Genomic DNA, 14,962 nt, shown 5'->3' with positions numbered 1-14,962 from the left:
AGGATCTTACCAGTGGTCGGCCATCTCCTCCGCATCTCCCTTCACCATCGAGACCTGGTGCCTCATCTTTGCTATGTCCTTCTGGAAGTTCGAGGTGACAATAAAGGAGTGGAACTTCTGGAGGCCTCGTTCCTCTTGGCGCCTGTGAGGTCATGTGGAAGAGTGGGAGAGCAGTCAGACACACAGATCCCCCTCCTTCAGCCACCTTCCCCTGAGGTGTCTTCCGAGGCCGTGGATCTACCTCTCCTCCCACAGGGCTGTTGTTACATTGTAAATGCTATGCATGCTTGCCCAGCAATAGCTCTTTTCAATGCTCTGAAATGAATTTTTGCTGCCTCTAAGAGATGATGGTTAAATTCTGTGTGCGGGGCACTGAGTGTACTGCCAGACACACAGTAGGTGCTTAACTAGTGTTGATTCTTCTCTCCCCTAGTCTTATCATTTGCACACATGCCCTCTCTCCAAAGGCGATTCATGCCACAAGTATGTTCATGGCTGATGTCCCCCACCCCCAGCACCCACACTTGGCATCTTAGAATATTCCTCAAGGTCCCAGATGATCAATTTCCTACCCTTTCCAGTGGCATCATCATGCTTAGAGTTTCATGCCTCTCTCCTGTGGTCGGAGTCTTTGGGACAAAGTGTGACCTGTGCTGGTAGGCCAGTGAAGCTTTTATGATCTGGTCTCTCTAGCTCTCTGATCCCCTCTAGAGCTAGCCACAGCTGTCACCTGGGGGTTCCTCTTCTGCCCTCTGGGAATTTGCTTTTTGGTGGGAGTTCCTTCCTTTCCCAATTTCCTAGCTGGAGTCTCTGGGTCTGGGTCCTACTTGACTGCTTTTCAGTAGAGGGCCCTTGGTGCAAGAGACTTCTCTGAATGTGCTTGCTGAGGTGTCTGTAGGGGTCTAAATAAAGCCCCTCACCTGTGGGGTTGCTTTGCAGCATAAATGGTGCAGAATGGCAAAGTTCTTAGTTCCACCATGGAACACACTGCCTAACGTGGTACCCTAAAGATGGCCATCACTGCCCTTCACTACCCTGAGAACGTTTCCTTCAGAAAGATGTTCAGATGACTTTCCCAGGTCAGGAGGGGATCAGCATTCAGTGTTCCCTCAGGCCCCTGCTCTCCCCCAACACAGGCCCTCCCTGCCCTGTGTGCTAGATTCCTAGGTACCCATCTCTCTCTCTCCAGACAGCGAGCTGTGAGCAGGAAGGGAGGGTGAAGGGTCACCTGGGAGCTCCGATGAGATGGGTGAGCTCCCAGGACACGCGGTCGCCTTAGTTAAGAGATGGGTTGTAGTAAGGAGAAGGGCCCAGTGGCCTCTTAAGGTTGAACCTCACTGGCAGCCTTCAGTGACTGCGTCCCCAGGAACCTTCCTGCTTTGAGGGTTTGAATGTGGTTTCCCTGCCACCTGGGATGATTCTCTCCCCATTTTTTTCTCTTCTGGGTTCCTCTGCTTCTGTCATGAGTGTCCTAAAGCCACCTCCTTAGAGGACCTCCTGCGAAACCCAGTCTGACTCAGGATCCCTGTTTCTGTTTCTGGCTCTGGCTCCTTCCCTCACTTTGTCTCCTGCTTCTCTCCCCATCTACCTCTTCCTGCTCCTCCTCCTCCTCTCTTTCCGCCCCACCCTCTGCTGCCCCTCCCCTCCCCCTTCTCCTTTGCTGTTTCTCCCACCGGGAGGATTCTAACTTGTATCTCTGTAGATGCAGAGATTTCATTTTTGTTTTCCCAGAGGCAGAGGCAGAGGCAGCTCCCCGAGGGTGGCGGGGAAGTCTCTCTCTGCTGTTACGCTAAGCCCTGGGCACTGAACACATGTTGAGCATGCAGTAGGTTCCAGGTGCACACCCTTAGTGAACTGGACATATGTGGGTTCTTACTTCTTGAGGATTTCCATCTTGTCCTGCAGGCAGAAGCCAGCCTCCTGGGCTACGCTGTAAAACTTGGCTCGCATGGTGTTACAGATCCCAGTCTTGCAATAGATGATGTCCCGGTTAGCTCGACTGCTGGCAAGAGAACGAGTAGGGAACGGGCTTTGTGGAGACTCCTCGTAGCTTCACGGGTCCCATTGGCCTCTCTGAGCTCCAGGTGCCCCGAAGTGGGAACTGCTGGTGTCCAACCTCGCTCTTGGGTTTCACAGAGAGCTTCCTTTAGGAGGCTGGGAGAGCGGGTGGAGCCCAGGCCGTATACGTGAGTCCACAGTGAGGCAGATTCCAGTGGAGCCCAGCAAAGGCAAGGGCAGGGAGCTCAACCCATCTCTACCCCATCTCAGCTGTGTGGCCTGGGTGGGGCATTGCATGTGGCCCACTCTCTGCCCATTGCTGTGTAAAATGAGACCGTGCTCCCCCGAGGCAGGAGACCTGGGGACTATACAAGGCCACAGACATAGGACACGGCCCGTGTGCTGCTGGGGGATTGTACATCACTTTCTACAGTGCTGTCCAGTGTCTGGTCTGGGAGACTCCTGTTCCTCTCTCCTGTCTATGGCTTCAGGGAATCTGTTCTGCACTGAGATATGCCCATAGTCCCGGGAGACAGAGGATGCAGTTACCATGGCCCACGTCATCCACTTCCCCACCCTCCTTACCCCTTTGACTTCTTCTGGGTCACCTGGATGTGGCTTTCTCCACTTGTAGTGCTGGACCGCTCACTGAAACATCAAGGAGGCAGTTTCTAGTTGTTTCCGTAGGAGACATGTGCTAGTTCCCCAGAATTTAGGCGCAGACTCTTAATTAATCTGGGCACCAGGACTTGGTGTGCTCCACCTCCAGTCTTGGACCTTGCGCCTGTCACGCTTTCTGCCTGGGATGTCCTTCTCGCCCCCTTTCCACCATCTCTACGGCTGTTGTTTTGTCTAACGGTCCATAGTGAGTCCTGCACCCTCAGACTCCTTAACTTTGATCTTTTGCCTCAGCATGGTGTCAAGATGCTGTGCATCCCTTCACAGGTGCATGCTGGTAAAGGGGCGGCCGAGACCCCGCTGCCCCTATGCTGCCTTTGGTATTCTTCCCTCCAGACTGAGTTCATTCACGGAGACACTTTCTTTAAGTCCGGTCCCTGGGATGGCTAATCCAGGTTGCCAACTTGACCATCCCTGGAATGAGCTAAAACTGGAGCAGTTGGGCACGCCTGTGAGGGCTTTAACTTGATTGGTTCATTTGAGGTGGGAACGCCCACCTTAAACCTACACCACACCTCCTGGTGGCCACACCTCCTGGTGGCCACACCTCCTGGTGGCCACACCTCCTGGTGGCCACACCTCCTGTGGCCACACCTCCTGTGGCCACACCTCCTGTGGCCACACCTCCTGGGCCACACCTCCTGGTGACGTGCTACCTAGAGGGGAATGGATCAGGAAGAAGGAAGCCTGCTTTTCCTTTCTGGCAAGTTCATCTATCCTGCTGCAGGGGCATTCCCTCACTGCAATTAGAACCCACTTCCTCGGGATTCCAACATAGACTGAAGGCAAGCAGAGACTTCCAACCTTGTAGACTGAACGACTACTGAATTCGTGGCCTTTCCTTAGGAAGACGGATGGCTGGTGTTGGACCAGCCAGACCACAGCCTTAAGTCATTCTAATACAGCCTTTGACTCTTTCTAGGTGTGGAGTGATTAGAGTTCTGGTCTGGGACTCTTGCTGGGCCTGCTCCCATTCTCCAGGTCAGACCCACCTCCCCCTGCTGCCTTTCTCCCAGGACACTTGAATATCGGGGCAGGCGCCGTGCATTCGTGTGTATGCACATGCGTGTGTTACATATGCATGCAGCCACCTTGCTTTTTAATGTAGGTCCTAGAGACTCAGACAAGCACATTTTACCAACGGAGCTGTTTCTTTATCCCCGAGTGTCATTTTTGCTTTTGAGATAAGGTCTCACCATTTAGTTCTGGCTCGCTTGGAACTCCCTGTGTAGACCATGCTAGACTTGAACTCGCAGACACCCTGCTCCCTCTACCTCTTGAATATTGGGGTCGAAGGGCTGTGTCAACCCCACCTGGCACACTGAGTGACATTTGTTTTTAGTACTTGATTACCTTCCTGTCTCCCCTGGTTTCTTCCAAATAACTGAATAGTGAACTTGGCCACTTTATCAGTGAGATCGGGGGTAATGCCATCTTACTCTATGATGGTGGCTTCTCTGTGAGGTTGGAGGCAGGGGTGAGGCCCTCTATGGTGATGGCTTCTCTGTGAGATCTGGGGTTAATGCCCTCTTACCCTCTATGATGGTGGCTTCTCTGTGAGGTTGGGGGCAGGGGGTGAGGCCATCTTACTCTCTATGATGGTGGCTTCTCTGTGAGGTTGGGGGCGGGGGTGAGACCATCTTACCCTCTATGGTGATGGCTTCTCTGTGAGGTTTGGGGGGGATAATGTCATCTTACCCTCTATGGTGGTGGCTTTTCTGTGAGGTTTTGGGGGTAATGCCCTCTTACCCTCTATGGTGATGGCTTCTCTGTGAGGTTTGGAGGGTAAGGCCGTGTACCCTCCTGTGATGGTGGACCTCTGTGAGGTCAGGTGGTAAGGCTGTCTTACCCTCCCATCATGGTGGACCTCTGTGAGGTCAGGTGGTAAGGCTGTCTTACCCTCCCATCATGGTGGATCTCTGTGAGGTTTGGGGGGTAAGGCTGTCTTACCCTCCCATGATGGTGGCTTACATCCTTTCTGGTCTCATGGCTTGGGGAACTTTTGGGAGGTGGATCTGCCATCTCTCAGAGTCCTTTCTAAAGAAAAGACCCTGGCACTTGCTGCTTTTTCTAGAAGCTTCTGGGTTTGGACCTAGAGGTTTTTGACGTTTTAGGTGATGAGAAAAGTGTTATCCCACCTGGACAGGATGCAGGGCCCCCACTAGTAATATAAGACAAACGGGGGAGATTGTTATCAGATTCCAAAGCTGCCCTGACCCGTGCAGAAGATTCACGGGGAGACCATGTTGCTTCAGGGCTTTCCTGTAGACTCTTGATGGAAAAACAGTGGGAGGTGAGGGGTGGGGGGGGGAGGTGAGGGGTGGGGGGTGGGAGGTGAGGGGGGGGTGGGGGTGGGAGGTGAGGGGTGGGGTGGGAGGTGAGGGGGGGGTGGGAGGTGAGGGGTGGGGGTGGGAGGTGAGGGGTGGGGTGGGAGGTGGGGGGGGGTGGGAGGTGAGGGGTGGGGGGGGTGAGGGTGGGGGGGTGGGAGGTGAGGGGTGGGGTCACCAGCTGCTGAGAAGCACATGAGCCACAGAGGCCCCTTGCCCACCTCAGTCTCCTCCCCTGCCTTGGTCCTCATGGAGGTTTTGCTTAGTGCCCCCAAGTTTCCTCCCCCCTCAGGCCCTTTGCGTGTGCTGTTCCCCCATCCCCCCATTTTCCCTCCTCATAGTTGGGGTGGCTTGTCCCTGTTCTGCAGGTCTCAGCTTACATACTAAGCTCAGCGGAGGTTATGACCTTGGTGGCCAACAGGCTCCCCTCCTCCCTCCACTTTTCCAGAATACTTTGCATGGCCACGGCTCTGTGGCCAATCGTGGGGCTATTCGAGGCCTGCCTGTTACATTCCTTCTCAATTCTCAATTATGGAGCGAATTCAGGGATCCATGGGGGCAGACTAGCATTCCTCTAGACTCCACCCCCCAGTTACCTGGCGACAGCCAGGTGTGCCTGACTCACTGTAAAAGGGGCTGCTTGCCCTCTCCTCTCTCTCCTGCTCTCTTACCTTCTTACCCTCTCTGTCCCTTCTCTCCCCTTTCCCATCCCCCACTCTCTCCACATGCTCATGGCTGACCTCTACTCCTCTCTCTCTGTCTCTCTGTCTCTCTCTGTCTCTCTGTCTGTCTCTGTCTCTGTCTGTCTCTGTCTCTGTCTCTCTTTCTCTCTCTCTGTCTCTACTCTCTCCCGTTCCCTAAATAAACTCTATTCTATACTATACCCATTGTGTGGGGGAAGGGATGCCTCAGCATGGCCCCCATAGGCACCTCCTCTCCTGCACCATACCACACCTCCATCAAACATATTCCTGGTTTTTACCTCTCTTTTTTATAAAACAGAACAGTGAGGGAAAACTTCAGGTCTGTTTTACCCAGTCTTTCACTGAGGAGGAAATGACGGACATTTGGATATCTCATGACAGTTTTGAGAGGCGGTCTCCAGGACCATTCATGCTCAGTGCTAATCCAAAATCAGTGCTTGTTAGACCCACTGTGAAAGCTTACTCTATAATTCAGGGCTGAGGGAGCTCCGAGAATGCTCCAAATTGGGATGCAAAGTAATTCAGCAACCTGTATCACCCTCGATGCCTTCAGCATCCTAATCTACCCTGTGCACTTATCACGTCCTTCTGAGAGGCCTCTGTGGCCTTCCCTGTGCTGTCTAAGGGCCCAGAGCACAAGGACGTTCCAGTCAGAGGTGTGACCCCATGATGTATTTGTGTCTTCTGCTTATTTAAGCTTCCAGACCTAGTGCAGCTCCTTACCCACAGAGGGGACCTAGGAAGGTTCCAATCAGCGAACTGACTCCATGTCACGTGACAGACTACTCTGGGCAAGGCAAGAGGTAGAGTTCACTCAGAGGAAGGTCCTCCAGGCCTGTATGTGCCCCACAGGTTCATACTGCAGGTCTCAGGCAGGCAGGATGGAATTTCATTTTAAGATGAGCTCTCTGAGCTGTGTCTCTTCATGCATGGGAGAGTTCAATGAAAACCGTGCCGTGGGATGTCTGGAGAAGTGTCTGGATGCTCAGTCAGCCCCAGGGCAGAAGGAGCTTGTTTTCAGTGATGTCAAAAGAAGGGAAAGGCTCCCCTCCCAGCCCTTCTCCCTGGGTATCGGTGTGGTCGTCCTCGGACAGGACCAGCTTCTCTGCCTCTGTTCCCGCCCTTCTCTACCTCTGTCCCCACCCCCGCTCCCACCCCAGCTGCTGTAGGCTTCAGAATTTCCTACCTGGACTTGTGTGTGGTCTGCCAGTCCTTCCACCCATAGTCACTCTTGACTTGCTTGACTAAAGACAGGATGCTGAAAAGCAAGAGGAGTCTTTTAACAAAGTGTGAGATGCCGGGCATCCTGTAGCAGCAAATGCCATTGGTGGGACCAGATGCCTCCTCCCCGAGGGGAGCAGAGCAGGGGAGGCACAGTGGAGGGCATACTCAGGGGGTTTGCTGAGGACACAGATTCTGGGCCACGTGCCCAGAGATTTGCTGGACAGAGTCTTACTCAGAAACTGCGTTTAGACTCCCTGGCTTCCCTAGAGTCACACACACAAACACACCAGGGTGATCTGCCCCCTTTAGAGAATTGCAGAACCCCAGAACCACATGCATAGTACTATAGAACTGCACCTAACTGAGGAACTCACAGTCAACTTACACACACACACATACACACACATACACACACACACACACACACACCATACACACACACACACACACACACACACACACACACACACACACACACACACACACACACACACACTCACACACACACACTCCACACAGACACACATACTCTCACACTCATACACACACACCCACACCCACACACTCACACACACACACTTGCACACACTCTCACACACACGCTCACACACACATGCTCACACACACGCTCACATGCACACACTCACATACACACACACTCACATATACGCACACTCACACACACCACACACACTCACACATACACACACCACAATTATATACACAGTTTTAGAATACACTACAGGAATTATATACACATGTATGGACAGATGGGGCATTTGCAAAGCACACATAGAATTCCACACTTAACTAGAATCACATACTCACCTAAAATTCTACATTTACCTAGAAACACACACTCACCTGGAATCACATACTCATTCAGAATTCCACAGTCACCTAGAATTCCACAGTCACCCAGAATCACACACTCACCTAGAGTTCCACCCACACCAAGAATTCCACATATATCTGTAATTTCATACCTGTAGAATCTCAATGCTCGTAGAACTATACCCCCTCACATCAGCATCCACACACAAGCCCAGAACTACATTCCCCCATGGAATCCTATACACACAGTCAAATTGCCAAGACTTGGAGATAGAGCCTACTTGAAGGGCTTGCTAGAAACCAGCGCTGCTTTGGAGGTTCTGCCTTGGGGGGTCTGAGAGGATGTCTAGATGCTGGGCACCATTCTGGTTCCCAGTCATGAAGAACCATCAGAACATTTGACACAGAAGCCATTTTCCTATGACCTTCAGGCTGCTGGGGTTGGATGGGGCTGGTCTTTTAGAGAGGTCTCTGTGAACCTCTCAACCTGTCAGCTGACCTCAGTGTGAGCTGATGTGCTGTGTGAAATGAGGGGACCTAAGGTCTTTCCTGTCCCCATTAGTCTCATAGAGGCTTCAATATCTGATGCTTTACTGAATTGGTGAGATTTCATTTTTCTGAGACAGAATTAACGAGGAAGGGCGATCTCTAGTTTCTCTGTAGCTATGGTTATTGTCTAATTGAATTCAGAGTCCATGTGAAAGATTTCTCCAGGGTCATGTGCTTTATGATCCATATGGGAGTCATCATGGATGTCTCACATCTGTGAGGTGAGCTGTGCTGGGTAGGTTTTTGTTTTGGTTTTGGTTTTGGTTTTGTCAGCTTGACAGAATTTTGAGCATTTGGGAAAAGTGAGCCTCAAAAGAGAAAATGCCTCCATAAGATTGGCCTGCAGGCATGTTTGAAAAGAATGGAGTTGATCACTGACTGATGTGGGAGAGCCAAGCCCACTGTGGGTGGTACCATCCCTTACGCAGATGGTCCTGGGTAGTATAAGAAGGCAAAGCCAAGCAAGCCACCCTGAGCCACATTCTTCCATGGCCTCTGCTTCAGTTTCTGCCTCCAGGTTCCTGCTCTGACTTCCCTCCATGTTGGGCTGTGTGACCTGGGAGCTGCAGGCTGGAGTTAACCCTTTCTTTCCCAAGTTGGTTTAAATCAGTGTTTCATCACAATGATAGAAAGCAGACTGGAGCACGTGGCAATGGTCACAGCGAATACACCTGTATCAGGACTGTGCTGCAAAGATTTGTGGGTCCTATATAAGGAATAAGAGTACTGACTGCCCTCCCCCACCCTGCATCTATTGATTGCTAACTCTATGTTAGGAAGAAGCTGGCATGTTAATAAATGCATCATCTCCCAGATGCTCTAGAGACTCATTGAGACAGACATAATTTCCAGCACACACACAGTGCTTTACAAGCACAGTATGACTTACTAATCTCACTACGGCCATTTTGGACAGGTGGCTAAGGGGATTCATTTTATAGAACTGCAACAAGACTCCAGAGAAACAGCATGCCTGATATCACACAGAAATTGAATGATGGGATGGAGACATGTTTCCTAGTCTGTTAGATTCTAAGCACCAATACAGAGGTGCTCCACATACCGAGGTGCACCACATACCGAGGGGCTCCACATACCGAGGGGCTCCACATACCGAGGGGCTCCACATACCAAGGGGCTCCACATACCGAGGGACTCCACAGTCTCATTTTACAGATGAGAGGACATTTGTTTAGGGAGGACAGAGACACTCTTTCTGCAGCACTAGGCTTTGGATCCATACCAACGTGACTTAGAAGCCTTTACAAAAAGGGCGGTCTCTCTCCAAGTGGACATTTGCCACCTTCCTCTGTCCATCCCTAATGCTGACTGGGTGAGTGCCTTATGGATCTGCACTATCTTTGGGGGTGGGGGGAGGCTCCATGTTGAGCCACCTTAGGCGGTGGGTTTGAACTGAGGCTGTGGCAGACAAGATTCATCTTGTAGCAGGCAGAGGTGGGGTGTGATGTATTTGAAAATGTTGGGTGGAGTGTAATTACAGCCATAAAAACGGTAAGTCATAGCTGGCATCCCGGTAGGCCCAGGCTGATGATGAACCTCTTCTTTGCTTCGTTTGTTTTCTGTAAGTAATTTGCTTTCTCAGAGGGAGCCACACTTGGGGAGGGGACTCTGACTCCACAGCCAGCATTTCCTCTGGAGCATATTTAGAGGCCGCAGGTTTGTGGGTGAGGCTTTTCACTAGAAAGATGGACACCTCGGGTTCAAGTTCAGAGCTGCTCGGAGTGTCCAAAGATGCCTGTGCTTTTCTCTATCCCATTGCATCTCTGTCTCCATTCCCTGATGGTGCTGTGGTCCCTAACCACGATTGCATATGGCTGTCTGCATATTTGTCCTCTCATTCTGTATGTCAGGTAGGCCTTTGCCCCGACTTTATCCCAAAGAAAGAAGAAATGGATTCTCATGACTATCCCTCCCTGACAAGATTGGTACCCCACCCCATCCCCTTTTTTTGAGCCAGGGTCTTGCTATGTAGCCCAGGCTAGCCCCAAACTCACAATCTTCCTGCTTCATCTCCTGAGTAGATGCCACCACACTTATCTTATGTTTATATGTCTCTGACTTCTGAAGTTCTGGGGATGCAGCCCAAAGCTTTGCTCTCTACTCGTGAGCTATCTGTAGCTATCTGAATTTTTTTGTTCGTCTTTTATTTAATTTTGACAACTCCATGCCTGACAATGTATCCTTATCATATCCATTCCAGCTCCCCTACTAAACACCCCTCAATATGTCTCTTCTAACCTCTGTGCCCCCCAACACCCCACCCCCCATTTCCTGAGGAACCCACTGAATCACTGCCGCCCATTGGAATATTGACTGACCTTGATGCCTGGCTCTTTCTCAGACTGTATGCATGTTGCCATGACAGCAGTAAGTTTAAGAGTGCAGCAGCCGTGTAGTATCCAGGAGACAGCAATCCAAGGCGCCCCGCCAAACCCTCCAGGTCCTACATTCTCTCTGCCCTGTCTTCTGCAATGTTCTCTGAGCCCTGTGTGGACTCAGTGCCCATGCCCAGCACTCAACAGTGGTTTGTCCTTGGCACTTTGACCGGTTCTGAGCTTCTGCATTGATTGCTGCCTGATGCGGAGGAAGCATCTCTGGCCAACAACGAAAGCAACGTTGTTTTATGTAAAAACCCCTACATTTTTAATGCTTGGGTTTTCAGGCTCTCTTTGAGTGCAGTTTACACATACTCATAAATACTCCTGAGGACAGTGGGTAACAACAGCACCCCGGGAAGATGGGACCATCTAGATGTAAGCAGTTTGCGTCACCTCACTGTTCACCAGCGTGTCTGTCAGTTTTAGCCTCTCTGACCCCTGCTCTTTTTATTTGTGATGTACCTCCCTCCTCGAGGGGTTGTTGCAGGAGTCTTGGGCAGTTGTACACATACACAAGCACACAGCACACAGCACACAGCTCAGGGTTTGTGCTGTGGTGACTGCTATTGTGGTGGCCACCCTTTAACTGCCCGAGGAATTAAGACTTCATACCTGGGGGCTTTCTTTTGCATCTCGGTCTCCATCAGGATGGTTCTTCGGGCGTCTTCCCGGACCATCTCCAGGAGCTTCTGTAAGCCTGATTGGGAACAGGAGAGGTTACCTTTGACCTGAGACAGGATGGTGTGTGGATCCCATGCCTGGCCTGGGGATGCCTCTGCCTGTGGGAGTCAAGAGCCCAGACAGGGATCCTAATGGGCACTAGAAGGGGCAGCTCTTAGGGGCTGGCAAGTTACCTGTCTTAGTCAGGGTTTCCATTCCTGTATAAAACATCATGACCAAGAAGCAACTCAGGGAGGAAAGGGTTAATTCAGCTCACACTTCCCCATTGCTGTTCATCACCAAAGGAAGTCAGGGCAGGAACTCATACAGGGCAGGAACCTGGAGGCAGGAGCTGATGCAGAGGCCATGGAGGGGTGCTGCTTACTGGCTTGCTTCCCCATGGCTTGCTTCCCCATGGCTTGCTTAGCCTGCTTTCTTATAGAACCCAGGACCACCAGCCAAGGATGGCACCACCTACAATGGGCTGGGCCCTCCCCCATCGATCACTACTGAGAAAATGCCTTACAGCTGGAGCTCATGGAGGCATTTCTTCGAGGGAGGATCCTTTCTCTGTGATAACTCCAGCTTGTGTCATGTTGACATGCAAAACCAGCCAGTACACCATCCGACCACCACTCCTTGACTTAAAACCATCCCTTGACTTTCTCTTCTTCTCCTGGCAACTGTGCTCTACCTGACTAAAGAAGCCTTGGAAGATCTTTAAAAGTAATTTTTCATGTGTATATGTGTAGGTGGACATGCACATGTGTGTACATACATGAGGTCAGAGGTCAAAATTGGCTGTGTTCCATCTCTACTTCATGTTGTTGAGCTGGGAGTCTGTTTCTGAAGCTAGAGCTCACTGACTGAGGAGACCTGCTGGCCAGCCAGTTCTGACAGGAAATCTTGTTTGGGGACTTGGACTGATTATTTTCCAAACTGGTGATTTGCAGCCTGAGTCCAGACGACAATTGCCACTTCGTGTGATTTGAGGAGAGTGCCGGCCTTTTCAAAACCAAGCTTTTGCATAAACATCCAGAGACCCTAATTCCTCTGAAAGTGACCATACTGTCCTCATCTGCCACACACTGGCTGAGTTTCAGGCAGACTTGTGATTTCTGGCCTGCAACACCCCTGTCAGCTGACAAGGTTTCAGGTGATAAGAGTTTTAGTCTCTGGTTCATGGTGCTTTGAGAGTGCTGGCACAGGTCTCCAAGGGGCAAACTTCATCAGTGTTGAGTCCATTCCGGATGAGCTGCTAGGAGGTGGGGTGCACAGGGTTATGGGACTGTCTTACAGGGCTTGTTCCAGCCCCTTCCTTTTTGCTAACCCCAGGCCTTGCAGCTGTGAGGTGGGAGCCTCCACGTGTGTGATGCTTTCCCTGGCCATGCTCCTGGAAGTGCTGATGCAAGTGAAACTCCTGCATCTTGACAAATCCCCCCTTCCTCCAGGAGTTTTCTCAGGTGTCTTAGAAGCAACCTTGACTTTCCACTTAGCGCGTTCTGACCTATATACTTTGCAAATGCTTTTTGATGCCTGTCTCCTTCGAGTTGAGTCTTGCCTCTCAAAAGATACGCTGAATTCCTAATCTCCGGGACTTCAGAAAAGGATGTTGATTGGAAGCAGTTATGGTAATTGTGATCGGTAAGGATGAGGTCACACTGGAGTGTAATGTGGTAGGCTCTTATGCTGGTGTGACTGGTGTCCTTGGAAGAGGAGGAGGAGGAGGAGTTGGAGGACACATTGAGGTGAGCATGGCCATGCCATATCAGGGATAGAGGCGTGTGGTGAGGGATGTCAGCCTTCCCAGCATCTGCCAGCTAGAGAAGGCTAGCAAAAGAAAGGAGAAGCACCTCTTCATTGACCCCCATGATTTTGGAAGCCAGGTCCCCACAACTTTGAGGCAATAAATTATTATTGTGTTAAACCTCATGTACTGGCCTCCCTAGGAAGCCACAGACACTCTAAATAAAGTTAGAAAATGAGATACAGAGAAAGCCCTGTGTTTCACAAAAGATGAAGGCTGGGTGTAAGTGAACAACAGTGTTTTACAGGGTCACACATTTGCAGACCCCCCATCCCCACCCCCCTCTTTTCCACTCCTTGCTTGATAACAAACCTCTCTCTGGGAAACACCTTGTCCTGGACCATATAGCTGTCCAAGGTGCTGAAGCATCACTTGGGGATGGTCCAGAATTTCCAGATTTAAGAATAGAGAGAGAGGAGGGCGGCCTTGACCCAAGGGGAGGAGGAAGCACACATGTGTAGAGACACTGACAAAAAGGGGAAACTTCTGAAATAGTTTTCAAATAATTTTGGGAACCAAGAAGGAGACAAGGAGAAATTAATGAAATTTGAGCATTTGAAGGGAGAGTGGTAAGATGGTGTTCTTGGGTTTGCTTTAGAACAAACATTACATGGCCGGCCTCATTGAGTGGAAGGTCTTTTTATATATCTATACCTATAGATGTATATTTATATATTATATGTAATATATCAATACCAATATATATTATTAATCAATATATGTTAATATATTAACATACATGCACATGTATTTATTTATATTTATTTTATGGTCCCCTTTGAGGGAAGGCACTGGATGGTACTGGATTCACATCTCCCCACAGTCCTAGCAGGAAGAATGGGTCGGGCTTTGGGGGAGGGGTCAGTCAGTGGAGAGGTCACAGCCCTCTGTCCCCAGGGATCTTCATAAGCTTCATCGTGCAGCTGGCTCTGGAAGTTAGACCTCCCCAGAAGGCATGCTGCTCTGGGTGGGAATCAGGAGTTCAGCATCATCAACCTGTTCAGTTGGGCAGGTTTTCAAAGGTGAGGATCTAATATGCCTTTGTCAAGGCTGCAGCAAATGGGGTGGGGCTGAAGATGCAAATGAAAGGAGAGAGGGGAGGGGCTAAAGGAGGCTCCCCTCCCCCACTCCCTCAAGACAGACCCTGGTGGAAATCTTTCTCAGCAGTGGCTGCACCATTTAGTGTACACTAGGATGAAGGCATGAAGCAGTACAGCCAGACCTGCAAGGGTCTGATCTCCCTTCCCCTTCAAAGTTCTTTAATACCTCTCTCTCTCTCTCTCTCTCTCTCTCTCTCTTTTCCATCTGGAAGGGGAAATTTTTTTCCAGTTCATTTTTCCCTGCATCCTTTGCAGTTAGGTGTAGTCCTATGACTGAGTAATCTATGTGGTGAGGTTTTATTCTCCCTCCTTCATTGCTCCTTCCTCCCTCCCCCCCTCCCTCCCTCCCTCCCTCCCTCCCTCCCGTGTGTATATGTGTGGAGGTCAGAGGGAAATCTTGGAATCCGCCAACCCTCTCCTTCAACCCTGTGGGTCCCAGGAATCCGACTCAGGCAATCGGGCTTGGTGTCGTCTATTTACTGCTTTGAGGTTTTAGAAGTGTGGAGCAGAGCTGCTGAGAAGGCTGCTCACCACACTTGGGTGTGGGCACTTTTACACTTTGTCTACTGCCTTCTGCCTCAAACCTAGGACATGGGTATGACAGTTAGAGATCTGATGGCCATTCTGGACCATGAGGTGAAATTGGTGTTGGTCAACTGAAGAAACAGAGTAAAGTGGATCT

General features: G+C 50.7%; 1 protein-coding gene across 2 annotated transcripts in view; it reads right to left on the bottom strand.

Annotated features, from left to right (window-relative positions):
• Ccdc60 (coiled-coil domain containing 60) overlaps nt 1-14,962 on the bottom strand; it is a 158,175-nt gene that overhangs the window by 8,587 nt on the left and 134,626 nt on the right. For both annotated transcript variants that reach the window (XM_032886802.1, XM_032886803.1), the window contains 5 exons: nt 11,326-11,410; nt 6,894-6,965; nt 2,584-2,646; nt 1,877-1,999; nt 11-142 (listed from right to left, as the gene is read on the bottom strand). In XM_032886802.1, the coding sequence (XP_032742693.1) occupies nt 11-142; nt 1,877-1,999; nt 2,584-2,646; nt 6,894-6,965; nt 11,326-11,410 (475 nt within the window). The remainder of the gene's footprint in view (nt 1-10; nt 143-1,876; nt 2,000-2,583; nt 2,647-6,893; nt 6,966-11,325; nt 11,411-14,962) is intronic.

This window comes from Rattus rattus, chromosome 16 (genome assembly GCF_011064425.1).
Source record: "Rattus rattus isolate New Zealand chromosome 16, Rrattus_CSIRO_v1, whole genome shotgun sequence".
Taxonomy (NCBI): domain Eukaryota; kingdom Metazoa; phylum Chordata; class Mammalia; order Rodentia; family Muridae; genus Rattus; species Rattus rattus.
Note: the sequence above shows the minus strand (reverse complement) of the source record. Positions and strands in the feature narration are given on the sequence as shown.